This window comes from Gopherus evgoodei, chromosome 6, assembly GCF_007399415.2.
Source record: "Gopherus evgoodei ecotype Sinaloan lineage chromosome 6, rGopEvg1_v1.p, whole genome shotgun sequence".
Taxonomy (NCBI): domain Eukaryota; kingdom Metazoa; phylum Chordata; order Testudines; family Testudinidae; genus Gopherus; species Gopherus evgoodei.
Genome location: NC_044327.1, coordinates 43427275 through 43443333, shown reverse-complemented (window position 1 = coordinate 43443333; position 16059 = coordinate 43427275). Strand labels below are relative to the sequence as shown.

General features: G+C 40.4%; 1 protein-coding gene across 3 annotated transcripts in view; it reads left to right on the top strand.

Annotated features, from left to right (window-relative positions):
- Positions 1-16059, top strand: part of RFX3 (regulatory factor X3) — a 126197-nt gene that overhangs the window by 35632 nt on the left and 74506 nt on the right. For all 3 annotated transcript variants that reach the window (XM_030566805.1, XM_030566806.1, XM_030566804.1), the window contains exon 3: positions 4073-4170. In XM_030566805.1, the coding sequence (XP_030422665.1) occupies positions 4073-4170 (98 nt within the window). The remainder of the gene's footprint in view (positions 1-4072; positions 4171-16059) is intronic.

Here is a 16059-nt window from a genome sequence, read left to right as displayed (position 1 = left end):
GTGGCCACTCTGCAGCGCTGGCCCTATACAGCTGTACTAATACAGCTGTAACAACCAGCGCTGCAAAATTTTAGATGTAGACATGGCCTAACAGATGTATAGGAGCATGAATACCCACTTCATCAGACGCATGTAATGGAATTCCAGAGGCAGGTACAACCGCATTTGCTCCAAACCCTCAGGCAGAGACCAACACCTACAAGATCTTCACCGAGCATTCTCAAAACTACAATATCTGCATGAGGAAATAAGGAAACAAATCAATAGAGCCAGATGTGAACCCAGAAGCCTCCTGGTACAAGAGAAGCCCAAGAAAGAAACCAACAGAACTCCACTGGCCATCACCTACAGTCCTCAGCTTAAACCTCTCCAACGCATCATCACTGTTCTACAACCCATCCTGGACAATGATCCCTCCCTTTCACAGACTTTGGGAGGCAGGCCAGTCCTCGCCCACAGACAACCTGCCAACCTTAAGCATATTCTCTCCAGCAACCACACACTGCACCATAACAACTTTAACTCAGGAACCAATCCATGCAACAAACCTCGATGCCCACTCTGCCCACATATCTACACTAGCGACACCATCACAGGATCTAACCAGATCAGCTACATCATCACTGGTTCATTCACCTGCACGTCCACCAATGCTATATAAGCCATCATTTGCCAGCAGTGCCTCTCTGCTATGTACATCGACCAAACTGGACAGTCCCTACGTAAAAGGATAAATGGACACAAATTACATATTAGGAATGGCAATATGCAAAAACCTGTAGGAGAACACTTCAGCCTCCCTGGCCACACAATAGCAGATGTAAAGGTAGCCATCTTACGGCAAAAAAGCTTCAGAACCAGACTTCAAAGAGAAACTGCTGAGCTTCAGTTCATTTGCAAATTTGACACTATCAGATCAGGATTAAACAAAGACTGTGAATGGCTAGCCAACTACAAAAGCAGTTTCTCCTCCCTTGGTTTTCACACCTCAGCTGCTAGAAGAGGGCCTCACCCTCCCTGACTGAACTAACCTCGTTATCTCCAGACTGAGTCTTGCCTGTATATTTATACCTTCCTCTGGAAATTTCCATTACATGCGTCTGACGAAGTGGGTATTCACCCACGAAAGCTTATGCTCCAATACATCTGTTAGTCTTTAAGGTACCACAGGCCTCATTGTTGCTTTTTACATTCTCAAGAGGTTTAACATAGATTTGGCTTTGGTAGTGAATGAACTTTTTCTAACTGAAAAAGTCATATGCTTCCTTATAAATATATAATTTAAAATAGAATATAGCTTGATTATTTAACAAGGCTTAACACTTCTTTAAAGTGGTTTTCTTCAAGACAGAATTTTCCACAACAAAGGCCATCACAAAGGCTTTTTAGCTATATTATTTCTAACTTATCACCATAAAGAGACCATTTAAGTATCTTGGTTATAGGAAGTCATGGTTTTTCCCTAAAAATGTGTTGGATCCAGCTCTAAATTCAGTTTTGAATGAAGTTTTTCTTAAACTTCAAAAATAAAACCTGTTTGGGAGTTACCTGATCTTTTACATTTTCTCCTCAAATGCTTATACAGAATATATGCAGTTCTACCAGTGTGGCTGGGTGTGTTTTTCTATAGTAGTATCAAGTCTCTAATATTGGCTGTGTGTGTGGTTGTTTTTCTATAGTGGTATCAAGTCGCTAATATTGACCCAGCAAGGAACCTTTTATTTTCTGAAGGCTTCATTGAGAGCTTACAACTCTGAACAACTGATTTTCAGACTCTGGATGTCACTCAACTGTCATTTCCAGCTGCCATGAAACCTTCTAGTTACAACATTTTGAACTCCTAACAGGGTTTCATTATATTTTTTAAATAAGTCAACATACATCCTCCCACCTTTATTCTGAAGCATGCTCTCTGGCAAGGTGGCAAAGGAGGTAGAGCATTATCTGTTGCTTTTTATTCATACTGCTGCAAGGATTTTTATACTTCAGCATATTGAATTAATAAACAAGCTGTAGGAGTGCCAGAATGTATAATTTTTTTTAAAAGTCATATTTATCCTGCTACAATTTTTTTATTTAAAATATGGATGAAACTATGGAACTTGTCTTTCTTCTTAAATCTCAGATTACAGAACTTGTTTATATGATTCACACAGGGAGAAAAAAATCCTTAAAAACAGACGTTATTTTTGAAAATTATTATATTTTTCTGTCACTTATCGTGTGAAACAAAATGCAAATTGCAAATTTTGATGGCTTATGAAACATATTGGCACGTTTGAAGGTTGAAAAGTGTGCTTTCAGGACTGACTCAAAGCTTGTTGAAATTACTCTCATAGACTTCACTGATCAGATTCCAACAATGCTTGTAGAGCAATTATGATTTGGGTTAACAATTTAGGATAAGATAGAGGGCACAGGAATTCAAGGAGGATGAAAACATCACTAGGTTTGAATACTCTTGAACAGAGATTTTTGTGCGATGCAATAATTTGTATTACCTCTTTTCATGCACAAAATCTGCTTTGAACGCAAGTAATAAGACAATTTTTCTTGGATTATATAGTGGTCTCATCATTTCACTTCTTTACTGATCTCCCTTTTATAAGGCCAATGATTAGTTGGAGAGTAAACATATTCAGCCTTGTCTTGTCATATGTTAAGAAATCACCTTTACCACTTGATTAAATTTTTTTGAAAAATAATAGGTCAGGTATTCTTTCCAAAAGAACAGGCTGTGCAAGAGCAGTACTGTCTTTGTATAAATGGTTCACAAAGGAAATATTTCACAAAACTTCTGGCGGTAAGTACTAATTAATCTAACCTTCAGAAAGGGTCATGTCAAAAACCTCCATTTTTTTCTATCAAACTTTAGCAGCAATATTTAAGTTTGAGCTTGTTTTCAGAATCTAGGCTTTATAGTCAATATGGGGAAGAGTTCCTATAAATCTGTCACAAAATCTCTTTTCTAAATGAATGAGTCAGTACCAAAAAAGAGAGAGTAGAAAAAATCTGTTATAGTCAGAATTTTGCAGAGATAGTCAGGATGATAGGGATGTTCTAATTGAGAAGTTCTGAAAGAGTCCTTCCTGATGAGCCACAGAATGAAATGAGAACCATGCTAGAGGGGGATTGGAGTGTTGGGAGGCCTTAAGGCATATTCTGCCAGGTCCAAGGCTGCCTGACAACAGCATGTCTAAGAAATATTTCTGTCACTGAGATAGGAAGGTTGCTATCTGAAGTTCAATTCATAAATTTATGCAACATTTAGTTTTTTGACTTGGGTTCTAGATATAGGGTGGAATTGTGTTCTGAGCCTACTGAAGTAGGTGACACCTGCGGCAATGGAGTGCAAAGGTGGGTTTAAGTGGGGAAACTGCTTTCAATACTCAGAGAAAGGCTTTATTTGTACTGGGGGTTTTGATATAGTTACACTAGTTTCACAGCATTCATGTAAAAAGTGATGTACACGGATGCAGCTTACCCCCATTAGAAACTCAGATATATCACACTAATGCAAGCCAGTGTTTACACCAGTGCATCACATCTATACTAGGGATTTATACCAGCCCAGCTACATTAGTGTAGCTGCATTGGAGCAAAAATCTAGGGTAGACAAGGCCAAAGGAAACTTACTTACCTAGGAAATGTAATGCTTAGAATAGATGAACAGCATCAACCCACACTTGTCATCCACTTTCCCTAGTTCTCTTGAGAGTAGATTATGATTTAAATAGAAAGGAACTGGATTGAGTTCCAGGAGGCTGCTGTTGTGAAGGAGCAAATATATATGGTCCACTGTTTTCCAGGTGGTTCTGACTTTGTCACTAAGAGTACGTGCACTCCGAAGAGTGTGGCTGTGAGATGTCAGTATCATAATGTGGTAATTGCAGTCCTGTCCCACAGCTGTCACATTCTCTATTGTTTAATAACTGTTAGAACAGACATGTGCCCCAACTATTTCATATTGCTTAGTAACCATTAGAACCATTTAGCAGTGGACATTCTTTTTGCAAAATTCCATGTCCCATAAAGTTCCTGATGGTTTTTTGTTTTTGTTTTATTTTTACAGGTACAGCAGGTGCAGACTGTGCAGCAGGTACAGCATGTCTACCCAGCACAGGTGCAGTATGTGGAAGGAAGTGACACAGTCTACACAAATGGAGCTATGTAAGTTTATTAATTGCAATTTCCATACTTGGCAGTATGTGTGGTTAAATACACATCTCTAATGACATCTTATTGGTTTCAGTTTTGTAAGTGAATGAGAGAAATTCAGTGGTTAAAAGCTTGTTCCTTATAGTGTCATTTGAAATAATTCTTGGGAGAAAATAGGAGAGGAATTCACATCGTTTAAATATTTTCAGATAGAACTTTTGCCTTAAAATTAATACATTTATTTCTGCATGGTATATTTCTGCAACTGTTTTAGTTGGATGTACATCTACAGTATTCTGTCATATTTTTTAACCTTTAGTTTTATGGGTAAGTTTAAATCCTAGCCATATAAAGGATTATCTAACTTTGCAATAAAGTGACCATTTCATAAAAAAAAGACTCATGTTGTGGGCCACGTCCCCTTCCATTTATAATCCTACTTGCAATTACACTATCTCCCTGTGGCAACTACAACAATTACTTGTGTTTTTACTGTGTTTAAGGAGATGTGTTCTTTCCCTTGCAGGAGGAAAATAAGAGTCACATTGTCTCAATTAGCTCTACCTGGTCCCCTTCTCCAGTTATCTTCCTCTTCCATCTGTGTTGTGGTGTGAGTGCATTTAGGAGCAAGGAGCACAGAGAAGCAAGTGTGGTGTCAGCAAAGATTTATTTCTTGATAATCCAAAAGTGACACAGCAGAATCAGCTTTACTTCCTGGTGTAGCGACTCTTCTGAAGTTAACTCTTTTAGTGCCTTCCAGCACAACTTGGTCTTCCTCTCTTCCTATGCCTACTCCCATCTCCCAGTGACCCACTGCACATACTGCCTGGCTGCTTGTTTTCCTTCTCTCTTGCACATATTACTCAGTTATCTATTCTATTCTAGGCAGAGCTGGCAGCACTGCCTGTTATTAAGATTGCCCAGCTCCGCCAATTATAAGACCCTATTTTCAGTTTCTTATCACTTTGCCAAACTTTAACCATTTGGGCTGAAATTTTGTGTTGGGTGTTTGCCTTGGGCTAAATTAGTCTGAAAAGTTTCAAGTAGAACAGTTCAGTTATTATACATTGTTTTGTCCATCTGAAAAAATTCTGACTCTCTTTCCTTTGAAACGCCCTAGCGCCCCCATAATCCTTTGAAAAATTGCATGTCACACATGCTCAGTAAAGACATCTTAGATTTTAGTAGCTATATTTCCGAAAGATTCTGTCTTCAATGGGCATGCTGCAACCCAGGGCTGAACAGAACGCCCACTGCAATTGCTGTTCTGGATTGCTACATGGTATGCTGTGTTCACTGAAGCAGCCCACAGGCTCAGAGAGAGCCTAATGAGCCCACTCTCCTCCATTTCTTTCAACCTATTGCTTGAACTTCTGCTGAAAATGGATGGGGATCCTTCCACTACTTTGTTTGATAGGTCTGGCATTCCCAGAACTGATCCAATACTTTATTAACCCAGGGCATCCCAGATGGTGGGTCACCATGACTAAATATAATTGCATATTCTAACAAAACTTCCTGTACTGTTCACATCTGTTCAAGCTCCAGACTGTGTTATTTAAACTTGAACTCAAGTCCTAACTTTTCTGCATCTCTCTGGGCCTTTCTTCCCAGCCTTTTGTTGCCTTGTCCCTAATCTGGTTTCAGTTTCCTCACATCAGCTGGGGTCTTGGTTTTGTGATCTTCCTGCAGGAGCAGCATGATACGCGACCAATGGCTTTGTTGACATGTTGGCTAGCCACACCAGCTCCTACCAGTTGATTGTCCAATGAGGAGCTCCAGCCTATTTGAAGGTTAGGGCTCAATCAGACCGCCTTCATCATCTTGGCACCAACCCTTTGATCTGCCTGGGATAATCATCTCAATTTTAGAGGTGCCATCAGATTTTTTTTCTATCACCACTCCACACACTTCCACATGGCCATCTGTAGTGAACAGGGAAAATCACCTTCCCAACAGTGAATGGGAACAGTTGGTGAAATTCACAATAGCATGGTATTTCTTCAGGAAGTCAGTCCCAATCAGGCATACTGAGTGCCATCTTTTACCAAAAGGAATTCACAGGTTAGTTGTAAAACCTGGAGCTTGACGACTGTGTGCCACATTCCCAGAACTTGAAGCATTACTCTGTTATCCACCCTGACAGCTAATTTATAGGTTTGATGACTCCTCTCAGTGACAGTGGTATGTGCAATGGTTACCTGGGCATTGGAGTCTAGGAGAGATTGGCACTGTATTTCTCTGATTTCCCCTTCCAGATAATATCCAGCCCTACTGCACCAGCAATCACCACCTTCTTCTTTGAAACTTTTTTTAGTATCAATGTCCTGTGCTTTCTTGTGCTCCGGTTCAAGAACATAAAAGGGCATAGCAGCCACAACTCTCCCACAGTTCCCTCTTACTATCTGTGGCAGCAAGAGAGAACTTAGACTGTGTCTGATCGCTGCTGCCAGCTGTCAAATATACCTCTCCCACTATCAAGGCTTACTCTGCCAGAGCTCAAGCAACGTCCTTGGCCTGTTTCAGAAATGTTCCAGTATCTGAACTCTGCCAGGCAGCTAGGTGGAGCAGTCTGCTCACATTTGTAAAACACTGTGCACTGCACTTGACTGGTAGATCCAATACCAGATTCAGGAGAGCAGTACTCCCATCCTTGTTTGACTAATGCATCTGGTGTTCTTCGTGCCTGCCATCCTGAAGAGGATGCTCTGTGCCAGCTGTCTACAGTGGAATCCATGATGACACATTCACAAAGAAAGAATGGTTAATCTATAGAAACTGTTTCTTTGAGATATTGTAGTCAGTATGGATCCCCCAGTCCATCCTTCTTCTCTGCCGTAAGTCCTCAGAGAACATGGGCTTCAAAACAGGGGAACTTTTTTTTAATTACTCAATTTTCATGAGTCCAAAGTTTTCTTAAATGCTATGTGTCCGGTGGACTTTAAAACGTTTATCTTTCCATGAGTAAGAAATATTGGTTTGAATACTGGATTCTGCAATGTTTGTCTCCTTGTACAAAAACTGTGTTGCTGTTTATGCTTACATATTTATTTTCACTTCTTAACACATTTTGGAAGTGTCTGTGTAATCAGTAATATGTAGGCTGTATGGTTTGTCAACATTATTCATTTAATATCACAATGGAATTTCTACATGTATTATTATGCAACCCTGATTTGTGCAAGTTTTCTCTTATATAGTTTTCTTGTTGCAGATATATTTTATGTAATTATTTTACATATAGAATATACATGGAGTAGATTTACCATAATTAACTTCTGGGGAAAAGCAAATTACTTACCTGTAATTTTTGTTCTCTGATAAACATAGACCCTCCCATCCTTCTACCCTTTCTTTAGACTTTTATGCGTTTTTTTTTAGTTAAAGAGAAATTTGATAGTTGGAAGCAATGACATTCTATTAGTCTATCCAACCTCAAGCCATGTGATATATTCTCTTCTAATAGTTTAGAGAGTTTATGCTGGAGAAATTGCCACCCCTTGTTGCTCTCTACCAACAAGAATGGGGGACCTATGTCTGTGTGGATCTGCTGGCTATACTTTGCATATGGAGGGCTATGGAGGCTATTGCAGCCCATGAACTGCAATATTTCCTTCCCATGTCTTGGGAATGAAGGATTCTGTTCAGTGTAGCTCCCAAGGAGCACTCTGCATAAAACCTGTTTATTCAGGCTTTATGCTGGGACATAGGATTCATGGGATTCATGCCAAAATGTAAAAGAAGTTGTGATACAGTTGCTATGGGAGCCAAAACTTGGAATTTCTTGACTCTTTTGCAGGTGAATTGCCACCTGTGCACATTAACATAACATTTATATTAGACACATTAGAGAGTGTCTATAGTAACTGTAGAAAATTAGCGTTCCCCAGTATACAAGTATAACCCCTTAAATGTAAATTTATATTTGTCTTCTCTATTTCTATATCCTCTCATATCCTCTGGTGCATAAGGCACCCACTACTTTCTGCCACTTATTTCAGTCTTGTGCTGGTCTATTCAGGCTTCTGGGTGTCACGTTAATGGATTTGGCTTCTTGCTCTGTTATTCTGCATAATGTTTCTCTAGGTCACCCTCTTTTTCTCTGTTCATGTTGTCTCCATATTATCATTTGATGTGGAAATTATGTTGATGGCATCTTTAAAGTGTGTCCTGAAAAGGTTCATCTTCCTCTTCATACCATGTTTAATGCTTCAGATTGGTCTGCTCTTGGAATTTCTGATGTTGCAAGAAACTCTTCCCAGTGAATTCCGAAAATCTTTTGCAGGCTTTAACTTTGGAATGGGTTGATCTTCTTATCAATTTCTGTTGTAGATTTCCATGACGCTGCTTCATGAATGAGAACAGACATGATGCCAGTGCTAAAAATTCATGGTTTTGTGTTAGTGCCAATCATACTACTTTTCCAAATCTTTTCAAATTTATGTGAGTTGTGCTGCTTTTGATATTCATTGCTTGATATGTAGCATAGTGTCAACATCATGGCACATCTGAGGTAAAATAACTTAGTTCTTTTGGTGTTTCTTCATTGTTTTCTCCATCTACTTTGATGGTTGCTTTTGGGGTGTTTGATGGTCATATATTTTTGCCATTCCCATGCTGATGAACAAGCTAACTTCTTGTCTGCGCCAAAAGTTGGGTCTTTTCTTCCATTACATGATATGTTGACTAATCAGGACAATGTCTGTCAAAAACAAAGTCATCAAATTATGCTTTATAATTTGTCCATAAAATTCACTGCTTATCTTCTGTGGTTACTTTCCTCATGATGTAGTCAGTGACCAATGCAAACAATAGTGGGGGCATAATACAACTTTGCCTTACTCCAGTTATCACTACAGAGCATTGATTGATTTTTGTCACCATCTTTGTCTGCACATTCAACATTATCATGTAGGTCTGCGATTTAATCATTTTTTGCTTGTATTCTCTCATATGCCATAATTTTCCAAAGACTGTCTCTGTGTACACTGTCAGAAGCCTTCTGGAAATTTATAAAATTTATCACAAGAGGGGCTTGCCATTCTACACTTTGTTCTGTAATATGTCTGAGAACAACAATATGGTCTGCACATTATCTCAGTGGTCTAAAACCTGCTTGTTTTTCTATAAGTTGGAGATCTATATGTTTCTTAAAATGTTTTATAGGTGGAGAATCTTAGAATATGAGGGTTGGAAGGGACCTCAGGAGGTCATCTAGTCCAATCCCCTGCTCAAAGCAGGACCAATCCCTAGACAGATTTTTGCCCAAAATCCCTAAATGGTCCCCTCAAGGATTGAACTCACAACCTTGAGTTTAGCAGGCCAATGCTCAAACCCCAGGATGATGTTGCACATGATTTTCCTAGACACTGAATGTAATATAATTTCTCTTCAGTTATTGTAGTTGGTAAAGTCGCATTCTTTGGCAATTTTACAATAAGGCCTCTCTTCCATTTGGTTGAGTTCTTTTCTTTATTCCATATTCTATCCAAAAACCCAAGGAAAGTCATAGATGGCTGTTTCATAACTTTTTAAGGTATCTGTCTGGTAATGTTATTCTCTCCAGCCACTTTCTCATTTTTAAGTTTACTGATGGCTTTCCTAACTTACTCCATTGTAATGTCTTCTAAATCAATATCAAGCTCTGGTGGTAGGTCTTCATTATGCATTTCTAGTAGTTCACTTGCCCTTGGTCTATTTAAAACAGCCTGAAAATGTTCTCATCTTTTCCTTTGTTCTTGTTCTGTACTAAAGTACTGCATCTTTAATAGGGCTCCAATACTGCTAAAGTTGCCTGTTTAGTGTTTGGTTGTTTTATACAAAGTAGTAAATTCACCTCTTTGGCTGGCATCTTCAGCCTCTTGACAGATTCTATCAATAAGTGCCTTTTTATCTCTTCTAACATTCCTTTTTATCTTTCTGTCTAGAGCTCTGTATTCTTCTTGCCACTTGCTTGTCTCTTCTTGTCTTAGCATTCGTAAGTTTTTGCTTTACACTTCTTTTTTCCACTGTTTCCCAAGTGCATCACTAGACCATCCATACCTTTTAAATTTCATTGCTATTAAGACTGTATTTGCACTTTCTAGATAGCATTCTCTGATATCTTCCCACATAGTATCAGTGACTTTGTTTTCTTCAGTTTGACTCCATGAGAACACTGAACTTGTTCTTCAGTTCCAGCTGAAAAGCACTTTTTGTGTCTGGGTCTTCTAATTTTGCGCTCTTGATTCATGGCCTTTTTTTACCCTTCTTCATCTTCTTTAACTTGATCTTCAATTTAATGATACAAAGATTATGGTCATTTCCCATGTCTGTTACCCTGTATGCACGTACATCTGCCAGTGAGCTGCAAAACTTCCTTGAAATTCAGAAGCAATGTATCTGGTTCTTTGTAGTACCATCGAGGGAGTTCCGTGTCACTTTATGGATTTCTTTATGTGGGAAGGGAGTGTTGCTCCACTTATCAGTAGGTCATTTACACTGCAACTTTCTGCTAGTTGTTCACCAGTTTGATTCATGTCCAAATCCCTGACGCACTTGCCCATAACTTTATCCAACCAATTATTGTTACTTCCAACCTTTACATTAAAATCATGCATAGTCACTATGATATAATATTTGAGAACTTTGGTTAACACATCCTATAAAAAAATCATAAAAATCAATTTTTTTCCCAGGCTTTTCCTGGTTTGGAGCATAGCATTGTATGACTGTTACTTTGAAGAATCTAGTCTGAAAACAAGTTCCAGTAATTCCTTAATTTAATGATTCCCACTCGCTTAGTACCTGCTCGGGTTTTTTTCAGCTTTAGAATTTCTATGCCAGCTTCATGGCTATCATCTGCTTTCCTACAGTAGATTATGATCTCTGATACATTTCTCTGAAATGTAATTTATTTGAATTTGTCCACCTATACTCACTGATAACAAGAGCATCAAGATATATTTGTCCTTTTTTTTTCTTGATTTTTTTTAGCAGTTTTAGTAGTTTCATATATTAGTCTCACATTCCAAAATCTGATTTTCATCACTGATCTGATCTTGACCCAAGGTACTTTTAAGGACACAGGCTTCCATCTGGGTTTGACCAATGCCTATCATATTCTCCTTGTGAAACTGATGTCTTTTTGGAGCCTGTGGCACACCAGTATGGCTGCTGGTGTTCATTTCTGTATTCTATTTGTTTTATGTGATGCACAATCCTAGGTCCACAGCTCCTCATTCATTATTTGGAACTATCCATATATTTTTTTTACATCCACCATACTATATAGCTCAATGAAAAGTCCCTTTGGAAATGTTTATGTGTGGTGTAAGGCTAACCTACATTTCAAAAATATAAGTGTAACTTCTGACAAACATTTCTACCTGCTCAGACTGGATAGTCCTCAAAAAAGTCTGATAAGTAATTCTGCTTTTTATATTTATGCCCTTTATTTCTTATGTGGAATAGAACTACCGAAAAATAAATAGGATTGCAAAGAAAGTCATTTTCCTCATTTTAAACATAGAAGTGTTGTGTACTACCCCTTTACTGTCACTGTAATGTGTGCCAATCTTTCTAAAATATAAAATATAATTCTAAAAATATAATTATAATTTTATATATATATAATTTTGATTATTTCATATATTTTCCAAGAATTCTATTTGTATGAGAGTGCTAATAATAAGCAATGTGAATTAATAATTCAATCTTTATAGTTTACAATTGGAGAATGATGATTCTGAAAACAAAGTAAAAGATGATTAACACTCAAAAATTATAGGCTCAACTTCAGTGCACATTCTCGAGTTCAGATTCATAAGCAGCTTCAAAACTATCTAATTAGATGGCTGCCTTTTTTTTTTTTTTTTGGTAAAACATGTAGGGGCGGCTCCAGGCCCCAGCATGCCAAGCACGTGCTTGGGGTGGCAAGCCGCGGGGGGCACTCGACCAGCGCCGTGAGGGTGGCAGGCAGGCTGCCTTCGGCGGCTTGCCTGCAGAGGGTCTGCTGGTCCTGTGGCTTCGGTGGACCTCCTGCAGGTGTGCCTGTGGAGAGTTTCGCGGACCTCCTGCAGGCGTGCCTGCGAAAGCAGCCTGCCTGCTCTGCTTGGAGCGGCAAAATGCCGAGAGCTGCCCCTGAAAACATGACATAATAGGAAGAAAATTCATTGCAGAGGAAAAATATTTTTGAAGAAGACATATTGATTCTAAAACTAAAAACAACCCCTACATACAAACATAAATACAGAGATGGTGCATATCTAGTGAATTAGTAGTTCAAAGAAAATTCAGGGTTATGTAGAATTAGGGTACTGGCTCAGGCATGATGGGATGGCAGGAGCACTAATTTATAGAAGTCAACAGATCAGAGTCTTGACATTTACATAAAACCTAATAGAGTCTGCTGGGAATAAATCACTTTCTCTGTGTGTGCATACACACAGTCTAAACTTAAGGGAGAACAATAACAAGATTTATCCTTTCTGTATCAGAGCATTTATTCATGATTATTATATACATTTTCCAAAAAAAAGTATGAGAGTAGAAACTGAAGAATGTTTTAAAAAATAAGGGTAGTAACAGTATGTAGGTGCCCACAGTCCGTTGTTAGAAATTCAGCTGTGCAACTTTGAATTTATTTCAATAATAGCATTACAGTCATGCCTAGATTTACTGAATTTGCAACTGGATATCTGCTTTCTGTTTTGATGTGCTACAAACTCAGTCATTCTGTAAAACAAGTTTTTTTATCCCCTGAAGTTTTATTTCTAGTAGTATTAATTTTTTTTGAAAATTTCTAGAGGAAAATGGTACGTAAACAATAAAATATAACAGGGCGTGGATAGAACTTTAGTAATTGGCATGCCTGGTGATGCACAAGATTGAATGCTTCCAGCTCTCAAGAAGAGGTTTTATTAAAGAGTAGAATGCACATCCAGGAACTCCCTCCTTACAAAATATTTTTTCACTGGATTTTTTTTTCCCATATGATGCTGCAGTCTTCTTAGGTTGGTGGTGAATTCTCATGGCTGTTTTTAAACTTTTGAAATAATAATAATAAATAATAAGAATTCCTAGTTCTTATATAGTGCTTTTCATGTATAGATCTCAGTAGACTTTACAAAGGAAGTTGGAATCATTTAAAAAAAAAAAACTTTAAAAGCTACTTTAGAAGCTCTACCCTCTGATGACAATAATAGTATAGCACAAAGATTTAAAAGCATTAAAAAATTTGAAAGTGAAGCTTCATAGCTTCTAAAGAGGCTCTGAACGACAAGGGAGAATCCCAAGGGAGTTCATGATGGCCACAGTGTAAAGATAATTTAAACTAACAAGTTCTGGTCTGTGCTATTATCATGGCCTCATGTATTCTGTGATTCTGCCATTGTTTAAAAGCCAATAGATTGTAGAATCTAGAGAAGGCTAAATTATCACTGAGCTCTTGCTCTGCTGATTTGTTAATAAATCAAGTGTAAGTCTTTATTCTCTTTAAAAAAAAAACGGTGTGTTGTCATGGCCTGTAGTGCACTGCTCATCAGCTGACCTGAGATCTATTTCTGATTCCAGTCTCTTAGACCGTTTTGTTAAGTCAGAATGCTCAACCTCTTGAGAAGAAAGGGGAGTTTTCTGCCTTATCCACGTGGACTCTTCTGAATAATTATAGAGTAGCGTTGACAAAGTGCATAGAAAGTCTTGCCCAGGCCTTGTTGTCCAGAAGGATAGTAATTTTGGATGCCCTCATGCTGTGGTGTCTGGTTTCATGGTTTAATGTAGGCAGCATACACTGTTATCCAATTAACTCACTCTTCTGGAGAAAGCTGGAGGGCAGGAGGCAGCAGCCAGATAGATTCTAGCACAGCTGGGACTAGGGTTGCCAACTTTCTAATCGCACAAAACCGAACACCTCTGCCCCTTCTCCCCACTAGCTCCTTTTCCCCTCCCTCTGTTGCACACTCTCTCCCACGCTCACTCAGTTTCACTGGGCTGGGGCAGGGGTTTGGGGTACAGGAGAGGGCTTCGGGCTGGGGCAGAGGGTTGGGATGCAGGGGGTTATGGGCTCTGGACTGGGGGTGTGGACTCCAGATGGGGCCAGAAATGAGGTGTTAAGGATGTAGGACAGAGCTTCAGGCTGGGGCAGGGGTTGGAGTGCAGGGGGAGTGTGGACTCGGGTGGGACTGGGGATGAGGTGTTCGGTGTGCAGTAGTGGGCCGAGGGATTTGGAGCGTGGAAGTGAGTGTGGGCTCTTGCTGGGGGTTAGGGCTGAGGGGGGTTTCGGGTGCAGGAGCGGGCTCAAGGCTGGGACAGGGGTTGGGGTGTGGGAGGGGCTGCAGGGTCCCAGTGGCGCTTACCGCAGCTCCGAGGAAGTGGCTGCCAGCTCCCTGCAGCCCATAGGCACATGGGCTGCCAGGGAGGTGCCACATAGGGTGACCAGACGGCAAGTGTGAAAAATTGGGACGGAGGTGGGGGGTAATAGGAGCCTATATAAGATAAAGACCCCAAAATCAGGACTGTCCCTATAAAATCGGGACATCTTGTCACCCTAGTGCCGCATGCTGCCCTTGCGCCTGCAGGTGCTACTCCTGCAGCTCCCAATGAGAGTCGGTGCTCGGGGCAGGGGCAGCGTGCAGAGCCCTCCTGGCCGCCCATGTGCCATGGGGCTGCAGGGACCTGGCAGCTGCTTCTGGAGCTATGCGGAGCCAGGGTAGGTAGGGAGCCCCTGCTGCACCACCGACTGGACTTTTAATGGCCTGGTCAGCAGTGCCAACTGGAGCCACCAGGGTCCCTTTTCAACTGGGCATTCCAGTCAAAAACTGGACACCTGGCAACCCTGGTAGGGGGACAGACAGGAAGCTGAATTCCATGGCAACTTGGGAAAATGCTAAATTGCTCAGCCACAGAATTTCAAAGTGGCTCTGATTAAGATGATTGGGGCAGGTTACACTTCCCAGAGCTACTGCTTCATGTTCTCTGCAGACACAGACAGATGACACTGCATTGGGTTTAAACCCAGTTCACATTTTTGAGATTTTCTCTGCATTAATAACGTCTAGAAATGCAATTGAAATCAATCAGATTCTGGGATACAGTCCTGCAACAAGGGGGTGAATTCTGCAGAAAATTCTATGGACAAAAATGAAAATTGCCAAATACACAGGGCCCTGTCTATGCTGAGGATCTGAAAGGTCAGAATTCAAGCCCACCTGATGATCCATATGGGGGGAAAATACTTCTTCTTCTTCTAGTGCTTGCTCATATCGATTCCAATTAGGTGCGTGCGCGCTGCGTGCACGTTCGTCGGAAGATTTTTACCCTAGCAACACTCAGTGAGTCCACTGGGTCATCCCCTAGAGTGGCGCTGCCATGGCGCCAGATATATACCCTTGCCGACCCAACAGCCCTTCAGTTCCTTCTTACCGTCCGTGTCGGTCGTTGGAACAGTGGCGCGCAGCTTAGCTGATTTCCACTTCCCTAGCTACTCGTAGTTCTCTTACTAATTCTTGTGTATATAGTTATAATTTCTATAGTTGTACTTAGTTTTATTCGTTCTATAATATAGTTAGTGTTTATAGTTGAGAGGGGTTCGGGGATTAGCCCCTTCCCCGCTCCCAGTACCGGGGCCCATGCCCTTTCACTGGACTTCAAACCGTACTCGGCCTGCCACAAGCCAATGCCAATGGGAGATCACCATGACTCCTGTCTGAAGTGCCTCGGGGAATCCCATCTCTCGGATAAGTGCCAGATCTGTAGGGCCTATAAGCCGAGGACAAAGAAAGAGTGGGACTTTTGTCTCAAACAGCTCCTGATGGAGGCAGCTCTTACTCCTCCGCCCTTGGCACCGAGCACCGGACAGTCCGCATCAGGGAGAAGCGTTTCTTTGGCACCAGATCGCACCGGTATCGCTAAGGCCCCTCGGCA